Source organism: Denticeps clupeoides, chromosome 20 (assembly GCF_900700375.1).
Source record: "Denticeps clupeoides chromosome 20, fDenClu1.1, whole genome shotgun sequence".
NCBI classification, from domain to species: domain Eukaryota; kingdom Metazoa; phylum Chordata; class Actinopteri; order Clupeiformes; family Denticipitidae; genus Denticeps; species Denticeps clupeoides.
The window spans coordinates 15,778,782-15,792,062 of record NC_041726.1 but is presented as its reverse complement, the minus strand read 5'-3'; the positions used below and the strand labels follow the sequence as shown (position 1 = coordinate 15,792,062).

Below are 13,281 nucleotides of genomic sequence, written 5' to 3'. Positions count from 1 at the left end.
ACTTCTTTTATTCATATGACTATGATCATCATTCATCATCATCACATTCATGCAGACTAAGTCATGGTGGGAACGGCATCACTAATCAGGAGATTCAGGAGGATTCCAGATTGGCGGTTAATGCTCACCTCTCGCTTCTGTAAAAAAATCATTTTCTCCCCGTTATGTCCCGGTGGACTTGTGTTTTTGCTTTGTCCATGTCTGTGTGCGGCGGGATGCTCTGGTGGTGTTGCCTAATTTGTACGTTCCTGCCATCCCTTATTGAGGCCTTTCCTGAATAATATTCCCCTTTTCAGAGCTACACTGCGCTTATTGCCATCATTTCTGGTTTACCGGAATGCAAATCTGTTATTTTATTTGACTTTTCATGTTTCCATTTTGATATTTGATTCAATATATCTTTTTATATTATGTTAATCTTTTGTTATGTTGTGTGTTGTGGTCCGTCTAGATATCTAATGGCCATACATGTAGTGGTTGGATTATCTGTTGATATTGGCAGCTAAGGTGAGGACGCTCATATTTTATAAACCCAAGTGATCTGCCCCTGTAGGAAGCCAGAGTTCAATTATCCTCGGTATACTTTTTATTATTATTTTTTTTACATTCAGACAGGGCTATTTGTACATTTTAATAACTCCAGTATGCAAATTAGGGGCTGTCAGCTCTGTACCTTCGCAACTGAAAATGCTATGTGACATTATCTCACTAAAATAATAACTCTGTGTTAATAGCAGACACACCAATTCAGATGAAAGATCACAATGATGAGACGATTGGATGAAGAGTATTTATGAAATAAATCAGGTACGTATCATCTGGTGGAAGTTGGGTGGCAGTGAACTGGTGAGGATGATGGCTGCTGGGCATTACTGGAAGTCTCTTTGAAGAAAATCCACCTGAGAAAAACCACCAACTCGCCAGAGCCTCTTTATTTGAGGAATTAAACATTTTTATCTTTTTTGGTCCATGGAGAGTTTCCAGCTACTGCGATTTTCATTGTGAGCTGTGAGGCGCGTGAGATCTGGGGGAGTTGAAATGTGAGATTATCTCCAAATATAGAAGCCAAACTGAAGTTATTTTGAACTTGCATGAGAGTATGAGTCTGAGTAAATAATGAAGGGTGCAAAATGACATAATCTAAGTAATTTGACATGAATTGAAACTAAAATTCCAGAAATTCTGATGGTCCTGTCCAGATGTTGATCGTAGGAGTGGCTTTCAGCTGCAGAAGCAGGCGGTCTTAATAACGTGGCTGATGGTTCTTAATTTAAAAAATTTAAGTGAAGTGATTGTCATTGTGATACACAGCACAGCAAACAGTGCACACAATGAAATGTGTCCTCTGCTTTTAACCATCCATGACAGGCGCCCGGGGAGCAGTGTGTGGGGACAGTGCTTTGCTCAGTGGCACCTCAGTGGTGGATCAGGATTCGAAACGGCAACCGTCTGATTACGGGGCCGCTTCCTTAACATCTACGCCACCACTGCCCCTAATGAAGCAGGAGGTCTTAATAAAAGTTGAAAGTGAAGTGAAACACTGTAACACAGCACATGGTGACACAACGAAATGCGTCCTCTGTATTTAACCATCGCACTTGGCGAGCAGTGGGCAACCACGACAGGCGCCCAGGGAGCAGTGTGTGGGGACGGTGCTTTGCTCGGTGGCACCTCAGTGGTACCTTGGTGGTTCGGGATTCGAACCGGCGACCTTCTGATTACGGGGCTGCTTCCTTAAACGCTAGGCCACCACCGCCCCCAGAGCATGCAGTCTGGCACAATAGAGTACTAATTTTTGATATGTAGCTTGCCGGTGTACGTGCTCCGGTACGACCCGCATTGAGTTTCGAAGAAGTGACTGTAATAGAAAACGAAGTTCCCCCCTTTTTACACAGAATCCGTAAGTCACACCGATGCAAGCTGTATGTCAAAACGTCGAGTCCACATCAATATTTCATGGTACTCACCTCCACTCCTGGGTTACCAACGTCAATGGACAAAAAGCTGTTCCCATCCCATACTGACTTACCCAAATAAACAAAGCACGTATTTTTTATTGGATCCGAGTTACATGATATTATAATTACTTTAAATTGCTACTATTCTGCTGAATTTACAGACGTCTGGAACCTGTAAGTCACATATGAATCCTTAGTAATCAGCACCATTATGAATCAAATACCTGGATGAAAAAATGTCAAAAACGTGATTAATCGGCATCATTCAAAATGTTTTTTGAAACTATATACAGTACAGCCAAAAGTTTGGACACCTTCTCATTCAATGTGTTTTCTTTATTTTCATGACCATTTACGGGTAGATTCTCACTGAAGGCATCAAAACTATGAATGAACACATGTGGAGTTACGTACTTAACAAAAAAAGGTGAAATTACTGAAAACATATTCTGAAATTATATTCTTTTTTTTTTTTAAATCTTCACTTTGCCTTCATTCTGCGGTCCAGCTCACCCCAAACCATCTGGATTGGGTTCAGGTCCGGTGACTGTGGAGGTCAGGTCTCCACTTTTTGTTAAGTACGTAACTCCACATGTGTTCATTCATAGTTTTGATGCCTTCAGCGAGAATCTCCGAATGTAAATGGTCATGAAAATAAAGAAAACACATTGAATGAGAAGCTGTCCAAACTTTTGGCTGTACTGTATATAGAAATGCTCTCTATGTTGTGTGGTGTTTTTGGAATGAAAAGGTTTGAATTTAAGCGCATTTAACGTCCCTTTGCTTTTTTTTGCACGAATTAAGACACTTTGATCCGGAAAGTCCCGACGCGACGCCACCTGTCGGAGCCCCCGTGCCCGTGCGGGGTGGGCGGGGCGCGGGATGAGATGCTGATGAGAGGGGCGTGGCTGTCGCGGCTCGGAGACGGACAGGGAAACCCGGGGGAGGCGGAGAGACGACGGGGGCGCGCCGGGTTCCTTTTTTTTTTTAATATTATCTCCCTCGTCTGCTCGCGCCGATCGGCAGCCGCCGGTACCGGGGACCGGGGACGGGATCGGGGATGTCGCGGTGATGCCTGATTTCACCAGATTCTCGCTTCTGTTCCGACTTGGAGAAAGTTCGGTTCCACCCGACATCGCGCGCGACGGGGATATTTCTAGGCTGGCTTAATTCGGATCGAAGGAGTGTGTATATGCTGAGTGTGTGTGTGTGTGTGTGTGTTTTCTCCTCCAACCTGTTCCTCGCCCGAACCTCACCATGAACCCGGGATCCAAGTTCCGGTGGAACCCGGCGCGGGAACGGACGCCGCGCCTGCTGCTGAAACTTTGGAAGGATGGAGGGGACGTTCTGAGCGCTTGAGGATGCCGCGGTGAGTCGCACCGTCGGCCGCCTGTTGATGGCCCTGCGCGCCGGGAGGACTTGGTTCGGCCGGGTGTTGCGCAGAGTCTCCCGGCTGCAGGGCTCCTGGTCCCGGCGCTCCAGCAGCCTGCTGTGCCTGTCCTCCAACCAGGACCACGATCCGGGGACCTGCTACCGAGAGGTCCCGTCTTCCCGCTGCTGCGCCTTTCTGGGGGATCAGGGGGGACATGAGCCCCTCAGCCAGCGCTTCCTGGTGGCCATGAAGCGGCAGAACGTGCGGACCTTGTCCCTGATCGTCTGCACGTTCACCTACCTGCTGGTCGGGGCCGCCGTGTTCGACGCCCTGGAGTCGGATTACGAGATGCGGGAGAAGGAGCAGCTGGAGGCGGAGGAGAAGCGTCTCCAGGGGAAGTACAACATCAGCGAGGACGACTACAGGAAGCTGGAGACCATCATCATGGAGGCCGAGCCGCACAGGGCCGGGGTCCAGTGGAAATTTGCGGGCTCCTTTTACTTCGCCATCACGGTCATAACCACCATAGGTGAGTGGGCTTTTAAACTTTCAGCTCCCCTCTTACTTCCGTCTTTTTGTTTTTACTTACTTATTATCTACTGGAATATTCATATGTGTTTTACACAGTTAGCTCATTATTGGGTAAAGTGCTCAGACTCCCATTCTTACCGCTTCAGTCATTATTTTATTCATATTTCATAGGCTAAAGCGCTGCATAGAATAGATATAATATAATATAATACAAAAATACAATTAACATAAAGCCCTGACGCAGCAGCACCGACCACCTCATTTTCCAGACCAAGGCCTGGCAAGACGTAGAGGAAGAAGAGCTTTCATCGAAACACTTTATTTATGGCGAAAAAGCCAACGCGCTTGTAGTTTTACTACCGAATACGTACTACTGATTCAAAGTTGCTGGATGTCTCAACCCGATGGCAGAGTCACGTGTTATAGCCGTTTCTGGGGTACAGATCACACGACATCCTCTGACGAAGCAGGGTCAGGGTCTTATTGGAAGCCAGGAAATGTGTGTGTGTGTGTGTGTGTGTGAACCTGTGACAACCACAAAGTCCCAGGATCAAACCCACCATTGTGTCCCCGAGCAGGACACTTATCCCTGAGTGTCTCCAGGGGGGGACTGTCCCCGTCACTACTGATTGTAAGGCGCTCCGATAAACGCTGTAAATATAAAACGTGTGTGTGAATTTTAACTTTAAAATTCAAAGTCATGCTCATGATATTTCCTGTTTTTAAAGATATTTTTAAAGTTAGAGGAGACTCTGTCCATGCTGAATGGACAGCTCCTCCTCGCAGTGCAGAGTGTCCACAGCCAACACACACACACACACACACACACACACACACACACACACACACCACATAACAGAGCAGCAGCACGATCTCGGCTCCAGCGTCTCCTGTTTCTTCAGATGGAAATTTGCAAATAGAACAAAGAGAGAAAAACGGAAAGAAGAAATTCGCTCCGGAGAGAGCAGCGCTGCTGACCTCTGGAGGTCACTGCAGGGTCATGCGTGGGGTCTCGCGAGAAACGGGAGGTTCGTTTCAGGACACGAAGCGCCGTGTCACACCGGGGACCAGCCGTGGTCGTGCGTGGGCAGGGTCGCCCACGCCTCTGAGTTCCCGCGCGTTTCTTGGCCACGCCCACTGTACATTTTTAGCGGGAGGAACGCGATCAGAAACGAAACATTTCATTTTTTTTTACTTTAAAAACAAAAAAAAAATCTTCTTCCTCCGCATTAACAGCTTTGATGTTGTCGGCGTTTTCATGACCTGATGTCAGTACCTTGCGAAAATAACTTGGTTAATGAACAATTTTTTTACTAATAAACTTATTTTTCAAATCAAGCCAAAAACGAAATATTGTATGATGCACTGTTTTTACAACACTTTACCACTAACTTTTATCTAAAACAAATGTGCATACAACAAATTCATAACACGTTCTGGTTTATAAAAAGACACAATTACTAATGATGATTATTGTACAGGGTTCCATTGTTTGATGTGTTTTCAAATCAGCAGTTAATAAAATCATTTGCATTAAAAGAATGAAATATTAAATATTTGCCACAACTGCCATTGTTTCTTCATGTTCCGATGAGGGTGGACCATTTTCCCCGAGGACTAAGAAACATGTGTTTTTGACTATTTTCAGAACGTTTTGATTCAGAAGTTTAATGAAGAATCGAAGGAAAATGTTATATATCATACAATTGCAGCGCGACTGCCTTTAAAGGATATATTGTACATTTAGTGCTTCTGGTGTGAGGTGATATTACATGAGGTAATAGTCCATACTCCACAGATTCCATGTTTAATATGTCAGTATCAAGATAATTAAAGTAAAGTACAGTTAAGTAAAGTTTGCTGTTGTTGGATCTTGACAATAGTAGTTTGTCTGATATAATTATGAAATAATACATGCCATGGAGTCTTGTGTAGTTGTGAGGACTCAGACTAAACCAAATAATGCAACATTATTCTGGTGCCATTGCATGAAACACGCTGTTTTGGAAAATCTAATGTCAGTGGAAATAGATCGGAAAATACACCCAACTAACCAACCAGCCACCCAACCAACCAACCAACCAAAACCAACGGTTCACCAGATGGCAAGTTGTAAGTCCAAAACAGGTCAAATGTATCCCAGAGTTTGTATTATTTAATGAAACACATCTGAAGAGCTGACTTTGGGGAACCCAATGGCCCAAAATGACCTTTAGGTTCTTGAAGATGTTTCACCTCAAGGGAATCCAGTTTATTTTAGTTTCTGCTACATGTCAAGACCACGTTCAAAAGGTATTGGTGGCTACAGCAAACTCTCAGCTGGCCCAGCACTCCACCTCTGAATCCAGTTCAGTGAACAATGGCAAGTAATGTCATCGTACATGTTGTCACGTGGGAGGCAAGAGGAGAAAACTACAGTCGCTTTAGTAAGATTCAACACGCCGTTTACTTGTCCCGGAAGTGCAACAGTGACGAGGTGGTACGGTTAGTGTCTCATCCTGGCCCTCTGCGGGGGGAGAGGAGATTTAGGGGAAGAAAACAGATCGGTTAAAGTCCGGTGGGCCGCTGTGGTGTTCCTGTGCTGGGCTTCCTTTGTTTCTTGTTGGAGCAGAATCTGAGGAGACTGGGATTAGCTGCCAGTGCCGACGGATAAGAGGCGGAGCCCCGAGGCCGTGCCGTCTGTGTTTTTCCACCACACGGGAGCTGAACTTCGATGGTCTGCCTCTGTCCCTGGTGCTGAAAATGCTCGCCGATCACCTGGTGCCCGGTGAGCGTCATGATGATGGATAACCTGTGCCGGGAAAATCTGAGCACCCAACTCCTATCAGCCAGAAAATGTGTGGCATTTCAAACTGACTTCCAGATAATTCTTATTCCAAAATAATAACCACAACACTTCATAGAACTCTAATACACTCCAACACTTTCACTTTCAATCACTTCTGGACTCAACCCCCCCAGAATCCTTGCACAAACAAATTTTTTTTTTTACTTTTTAACTTTCATTTCACTCATTTGCACACCTTCACCCTACCTGTTACACAGCCTTTATGTTTTATGTTAAAAATGGCAGCTTCATGTACCTGCAGGAAGCAAACTGTCAGGTCAAGAAAATGACAAGAGGTCAATTCCAAAGTCATCAAGTGTGTCATGGATGAGAAAGGCAGAGACCACATTTCACTGTGTGCACTGTGTGCTGTGCTGTGGTGTGTCACATGTGACAACTTTCACAAATAAGAACCGGAAAAGCCTTGGTTGTTATCGGCTGTGACCTTTGTGAGGTCATGCAGAGGGTGACAGTGTGAGCAGCACGTGCTTAAAATGTGACCCCTGTATGTAGAGGGATGTTGACAGCCGGAATGCGGATAAAGAGCCTACATCTCGTCCAGACAGATAAGAAAGTGAGACATTCACTGTCGCTCAAGTCTCACTGATGTCCCGTGTCTGGTTTGAGGTGATGGAGAAGGGATTTTCGACTGTGTTTATCTGATCTGCCCTCCTGTGTTTAATCGCCACAGTCTACCTGAGTGATTTCAGGACTAATATTCCTCATAGAGGACTAAATCAGATTAAACACTTTACTTTTTAAATGTACAATGAATATCCAACTGGGCTGTTGTGGAAATTCAAAGCACGGCCATAAAAGGCGTAACTCACGCAGGTCCTACAGATTTTTTCTTTAATTACTGTTTTTCACTGTGGAAATAGTTTTTCATAACCAGAAAAGAAGCTTTTATTAGTTCTTTTTCAAACATAAATATTTAAGTAAAGATCATGTGATCAGCAATGTACAGTTAAAATAAAAAAAACATGATTATTCATGCTTTATGTTATACATTATAAAAATTGGGACTTCCAAAGTCACTGAGCTTTAGAATGCAATTACAAAAGTATGCACTCTGAGCCTTTAAATATTTCAATTTAATGTTATGAAAAATGTAGAGAACCCCTTGCCTGTTGTTGCAGTTATACCAGATCTTACCCATTCAAACATACATGTGGCTGTTGCAGTAATTGTTAACAAAAAAAAGAAAAAACTTCTGATCTTGCAAAATTAAGTTGTATTATTGTATTTGTTGCTAAGCAACGTCATCTAGGCAGCAGCTTGTTGCATTGTAAATGTAAAGAAGAATGCAATTCATCTCCGCCAATAGGAACCCCCCCATGTATGCCCAATGTTGATGTCTGAATATACTGTTTTCCTGTTATTTGTTCCACCATTGGGTGCTAAATAATTATATTTCTACTGTGTGCTACTGTATATCGCAGAGATGATATTACCTCAGTTGACTAATTATATAATCACCAGTATTTTTCACCCATTTCCTTTAATACTTACATAACCTTACAGGAATAAATAAAACAATAAATGTAATCATTTTTTTATTACTGCTTTGAAATCAATTTCAAATGGCATGAGTGCTGCCACAAAGTTGTTACGAAGCACCAAGTAAGAGCTTGGTAGGCCAATAATAGGTCCAATCTAAAAATATATATGTATTTTTTCTGTAAATATATGCATAGATTCCAGACAGATGGATGCAAAAAGACAGAACAGCAAGCTAGTGTTAGAGAGGGCACAGAAAGTACACAGGAAAATGGAGACATCTTGACCACAAGTGCATGTTTTGTTAGCCGAACAAATTACTCGGCCGGGTGCGTGAGGAGGGGCTGTGAAGACAGTGAGAGGGGGAGAGAACAGCGGGCTGGATCTGTCAGCTGTCAACAGTGCCTGACACTGCTGTTGCTCAGTCGGCCCGAGCTCGGCTCACCACAACCTGTTGCGTCCGTTTTAAAGCCAGCCCTTCACAGGCAGCTTACTCGGCATCGGTGTGTAAACAGCATGCATGTCAGGGCCATGCTTATCGGTTCAATGTAATAAGCCATGCAGAAATGTATAAAGCCAGAAAAGGGTCTGGAAATATCTAAATGAACTGTTTTCTATATCAAGAAAAGTGAGTGAGTGAGTGAGTGAGTTAAATGGAGTCGGTTGGACTGGGCGGAGACTTGAGAAGGCCACATACCCAATCATGTTTGTTGACATGTTGGTTCAATATCATCAACCAACCAATGGGACTTTCACCAAACCTTCCAACCTATTCCAGATCATTAGAAACAATGTCATAATTCCAAAGTTTTTTTTATATCTGATCTATCCATGCCCGAACTTTGAACATTTTGCATGAAATCCCCCAGAATCCCCTTCATGATAGCAAAGCAAGAAATGGCAACATTAGTGATGCTAATGCCAGTGAAGAAGTAATGAAAAACAACACAGGCGCTGTAGCAAAAGGGAGAGGAGGCTGTGCCACAAAATGTCTGAGCGGACTCAGCGTCTCCGGCAGGCAGCGCGCCCCGGTTACCGTGGTGACAGTGTGTGTCCTGATCGTGTTTGCAGTACTAACTTCATGCTGGAGCCCAGTTGGACAGATTGCAGGGGACAGTTGATTCCCCTCGTTCCCGTGATTAATTGCTCGGAATATTTCCACCCCCCCCCGCCCCTCGACTCTCTCTGCTACCCTTTAGCGCATCACTGGAACGGGAAGGGAGAGTGATGGTGTGTGTGTGTGTGAGTGTGTGTGTGTGTGTGCACGTACATTTGTAACTAGGCAGGAGAGGTGGGCAGGATGCTTTTTTCCAGGAAGGCCTGTTCATGGTTGATGGCATTGACTCCCACTGGAGTCCCATGATGCTTAGGACTAAAGAGGGTAGAGCAGGTTCAAGATGTCCACAGTTGCGTTATCAGCTACAACTGCTGGAGCTAGCTAACATTGTTCAAATCAGGACAGAGACGCAAGCAGCAGTGAGCACAAGTCAGTAAAGGCTAAGCGGACCACATTAGCCTGCCGTTAATTTGAAATCAATTTCAGCATGATTGCGGCCACAATGGTTTTAAGTAGCACTGAGCAGGAGCTTGTGGATTTACACAACTTCAATTGAAACCAATGCAGCAGGTCCAATAGTAAAAAATTCTGCTACAACTGCTACCCTGTCGAGTATTTTACATTCACACTGAGCGAAAATCCAACAGTCAGGTAGCAAGATTTCCTACTAAATGGGCTACTTTAGTTCACAATCTACTCAAAAATCCAAGGGCTCCACAGTTTGGCAGTACAGTTCAATTGAAGGACTTTGACCAGTCACCACACAACACGAACTGAAACGGAAATCCCTGCTCTTGATTAGATCGCTTGCATTCATGGACAAGAATGTCAGTGCAGAAGAACCTAACAAATATTCCGAGGGCAGTGGTGGCCTTGCGGTTAAGGAAGCGACCCCGTAATCAGAAGGTTGCCGGTTCGAATCCCGATCCGCCAAGGTACCACTGAGGTGCCACTGAGCAAAGCACCGTCCCCACACACTGCTCCCCGGGCGCCGGTCATGGCTGCCCACTGCTCACTCAGGGTGATGGGTTAAATGCAGAGGACAAATTTCACTGTGTGCACCGTGTGCTGTGCTGCTGTGTATCACATGTGACAATCACTTCACTTTAAATATAAGTGGAAAGTCACCTTGAGTCACTCGACTATTTCAGATTCAGCAGATACTTTGCATACTCGTTGAACAGTCGCAATGAGAGTACTACTGTAGTGCTAGTTTACTTGTTGTTTAAAAAAACAGGACATTTTATTCATATTTATGAATAATCGCTTAATGGACATCTACACAGAGCATAATAAAAGACGATGACAAGACGAGGACTGGACACAATGGACATAATTCCTTTATAAACATGACACAATAAGGAAAATGCACAATGAACATAAAACTCTGGCCCGGAACCTGGAACCTGAGCACCGCAAAGAGTCATTCTGCAGCCAAGCACACAGCAAGTGAGGATATCATGGGAGGAAATTAATAACTGCACTGCTTATCAACGCACATAAGATGTGAATATAAATAAACTGGAGTCTCTGAGATTGCCAGTGTACCCCATTTTGTGAACCAAGGATCAAGTGCAGGGGACGTCCACCCTTAACGTTAAAAGAGCTGTTGGAGCCAGTTTTCCACAAAATAGAAAGTACTGGGAGCCGCAGATTCATTTTGACATGTAAAATGAAGATAACTCTGCATATATTTTTAGACACCCTTATCCAGAGCAACTTACAATTAGTAGTTACAGGGACAGTCCCTACCTGGAGACACTCAGGGTTAAGTGTCTTGCTCAGGGACACAATGGTAGTACGTGGGATTTGAACCTGGGTCCTCTGGTTCACAGGCGAGTGTGTTACCCACTAGGCTACTACCACCCCTGTGTCGTGGGGACGGACGTGACAACTGTGTTCATGGCCTATGCTTTACCCATGACTGCTATAAGTCAGCCAGGTAAAGAGTGTCGACAGAATCTGCAAAATTGTGGTAATGAAATGATCGCTACATTTACAGGAGGACGAAGTTTGTTTAACTATGAATTGCGGCCTCACTTAGTGTAGGATCTACTGGTTATCTTGAAATGATGTTGTTTTTCTCTGTTATTCTGCAACTGCACACTAGCACAGGAGCAGAAATGGCATCTGGGTCTTGCGAGTAGTGCAGGTGTTCTACATCTCTCATGTGACTCTCAAATGCATCTGCCCGCGACAGGAATAATCTCTTTGATGCTCGCTGCTTTTGTTGTCACGAGGACCTGTTAAATACAGGCAGGGAGCCGTCTCTCTCTGTGTTGTATCTATTCAGAGCTCAGTTCTCCGTTTGCACAATGTTTCTCTGAGGGGTGACCATTTGATTTGGGATGCAAAGGAGGGAGACAAGCAGAAAGGACAGGTTGTCTACTGCCGAAAGACAAGGGGGAAAAGGGAACAGCCACTCTCACAGTTTTTTTTTATGACTAGCATCACGTTCAGAAAGTTAAAGTCCATTATTTTTTTTAAACCAACAAGGAATACATTTCCCAAAGGCATGGTTGCTAACTATGCTATGCAACTAACTGGGTGCAACTCATCTACTTCATTAAAATGTGAAACCGTCACAGGTCCCAGTGGCCTAGTGGCACCCCTAGCGGCTGGTCATGGCATATTTATTTACTGTCGGTGGAGTTCCTTTTTTTGGGGATGCGTGGAGAAGCATGAGAAACGGGAGGTAACCTTTCCCCTTATGATGACATAAGGAGACAAATTCCAGATCCGACCGTCTGAGCTACTGAACAGCTGGGCAGAATGGCCAAAGCTCTCTTTACATCTATCACGAGTAAATGGCGTGTTAGGGGTGGTGATTAATTAGCACCTACAGATATGTTCTCATTCCCTCTTATTCTATAAAACCTAAATGAGCTGGAGACCGTAGTACTTAAATGCACAGTGAGAGGCATTTCCCGATAAAATATATAAATTCATTTTTGCATCTTATTTACAATATCCATCAGTGCATTTTTAAGCTATGATTATAGAGAACAATCCTTTTTTTGCAGTATGCATTTAGCCTGCACCTAACACTCTCATCACTACAGCAGCCTGAAAACAGACGTGCTAGACAGGACAGAATGCGTGTGTAATGTCACGCTTATGGAACAGGACAACTCGGATCACCCAAGTATACCTCTACTCAGTCATTGGCCAGAAATGAACTATGATGCGCTGTCTTCAGAATAAAATGCACAAGCAATGCAGGAGACCAAAAATTAGACACAAATATAAGGCCCAAATTGGTTCAGGTCGTATTCAGAATATCCAGAGATGAGGTAGATCTAAACCAAGGTGAATTAAACTAAATTTAAAGCAGACATGGTCAAAAACAACACAGTAGGGCAATTCACGCATGCCTGATCCAATCAAAAATCCAATCAAATAAAACGACTGGTTCAATTTACTCCACATCTTTATAATCAAGTGATGGCCACTTGTAGCGGTGGGATGCCAGGGGCAGGATGTGACATTTACCCTTGTCATAGTACAGGTAAATATCACATTGCATCATTATCACCATCATCTGCGGTATCACTAACGCAGGCAGGTTCGGTGTACTCTTATGCAGCTGAAGGCATTTCATGCAGGATATCTATGAAACATTGTAATATCTTTTAAATACAGGCAAATGTGAATGCTTAACATGCTGTTTGGGGACTGTGGCCCTAACTTGTGTCACGTCCCCGTCTAGGGGTATGGAGACGTGACATCAAAGGAAAGGGGTGCCGAAGTGAAATATTGTGATTTATTTACAGTGTGGAGTGAACCACCAACCAAAAACTAGAAGGGACAAAATGTGTAATTGATTTGGGCATAAAAAAACAAATCAAATACAAATCATATACATTTGGTATACAAAGGAGTGAACGGAGCGAGAATCGCCTTACAAGACTAATGTGCGCCTGTTGCGGCGGCTTATTTAAAACAACAGATTTAAGGTCCTCTATCATGAAAATGTGACTTTGTGAGATGATTTAACATTAATACGTGTTCCCTCAGCCTGTCTGAGGTCCTGCAG

The 13,281-nt window shown here is 44.0% G+C and overlaps 1 protein-coding gene across 1 annotated transcript in view; it reads left to right on the top strand.

The window, feature by feature from the left end:
- Positions 1-2,943: 2,943 nt before the first annotated feature.
- Positions 2,944-13,281, top strand: part of kcnk9 (potassium channel, subfamily K, member 9) — a 43,481-nt gene continuing 33,143 nt past the window's right edge. Inside the window, exon 1 of the mRNA XM_028963961.1 lies at positions 2,944-3,859. Within this exon, the coding sequence (XP_028819794.1) occupies positions 3,355-3,859 (505 nt within the window). The 5' untranslated portion in view covers positions 2,944-3,354. The remainder of the gene's footprint in view (positions 3,860-13,281) is intronic.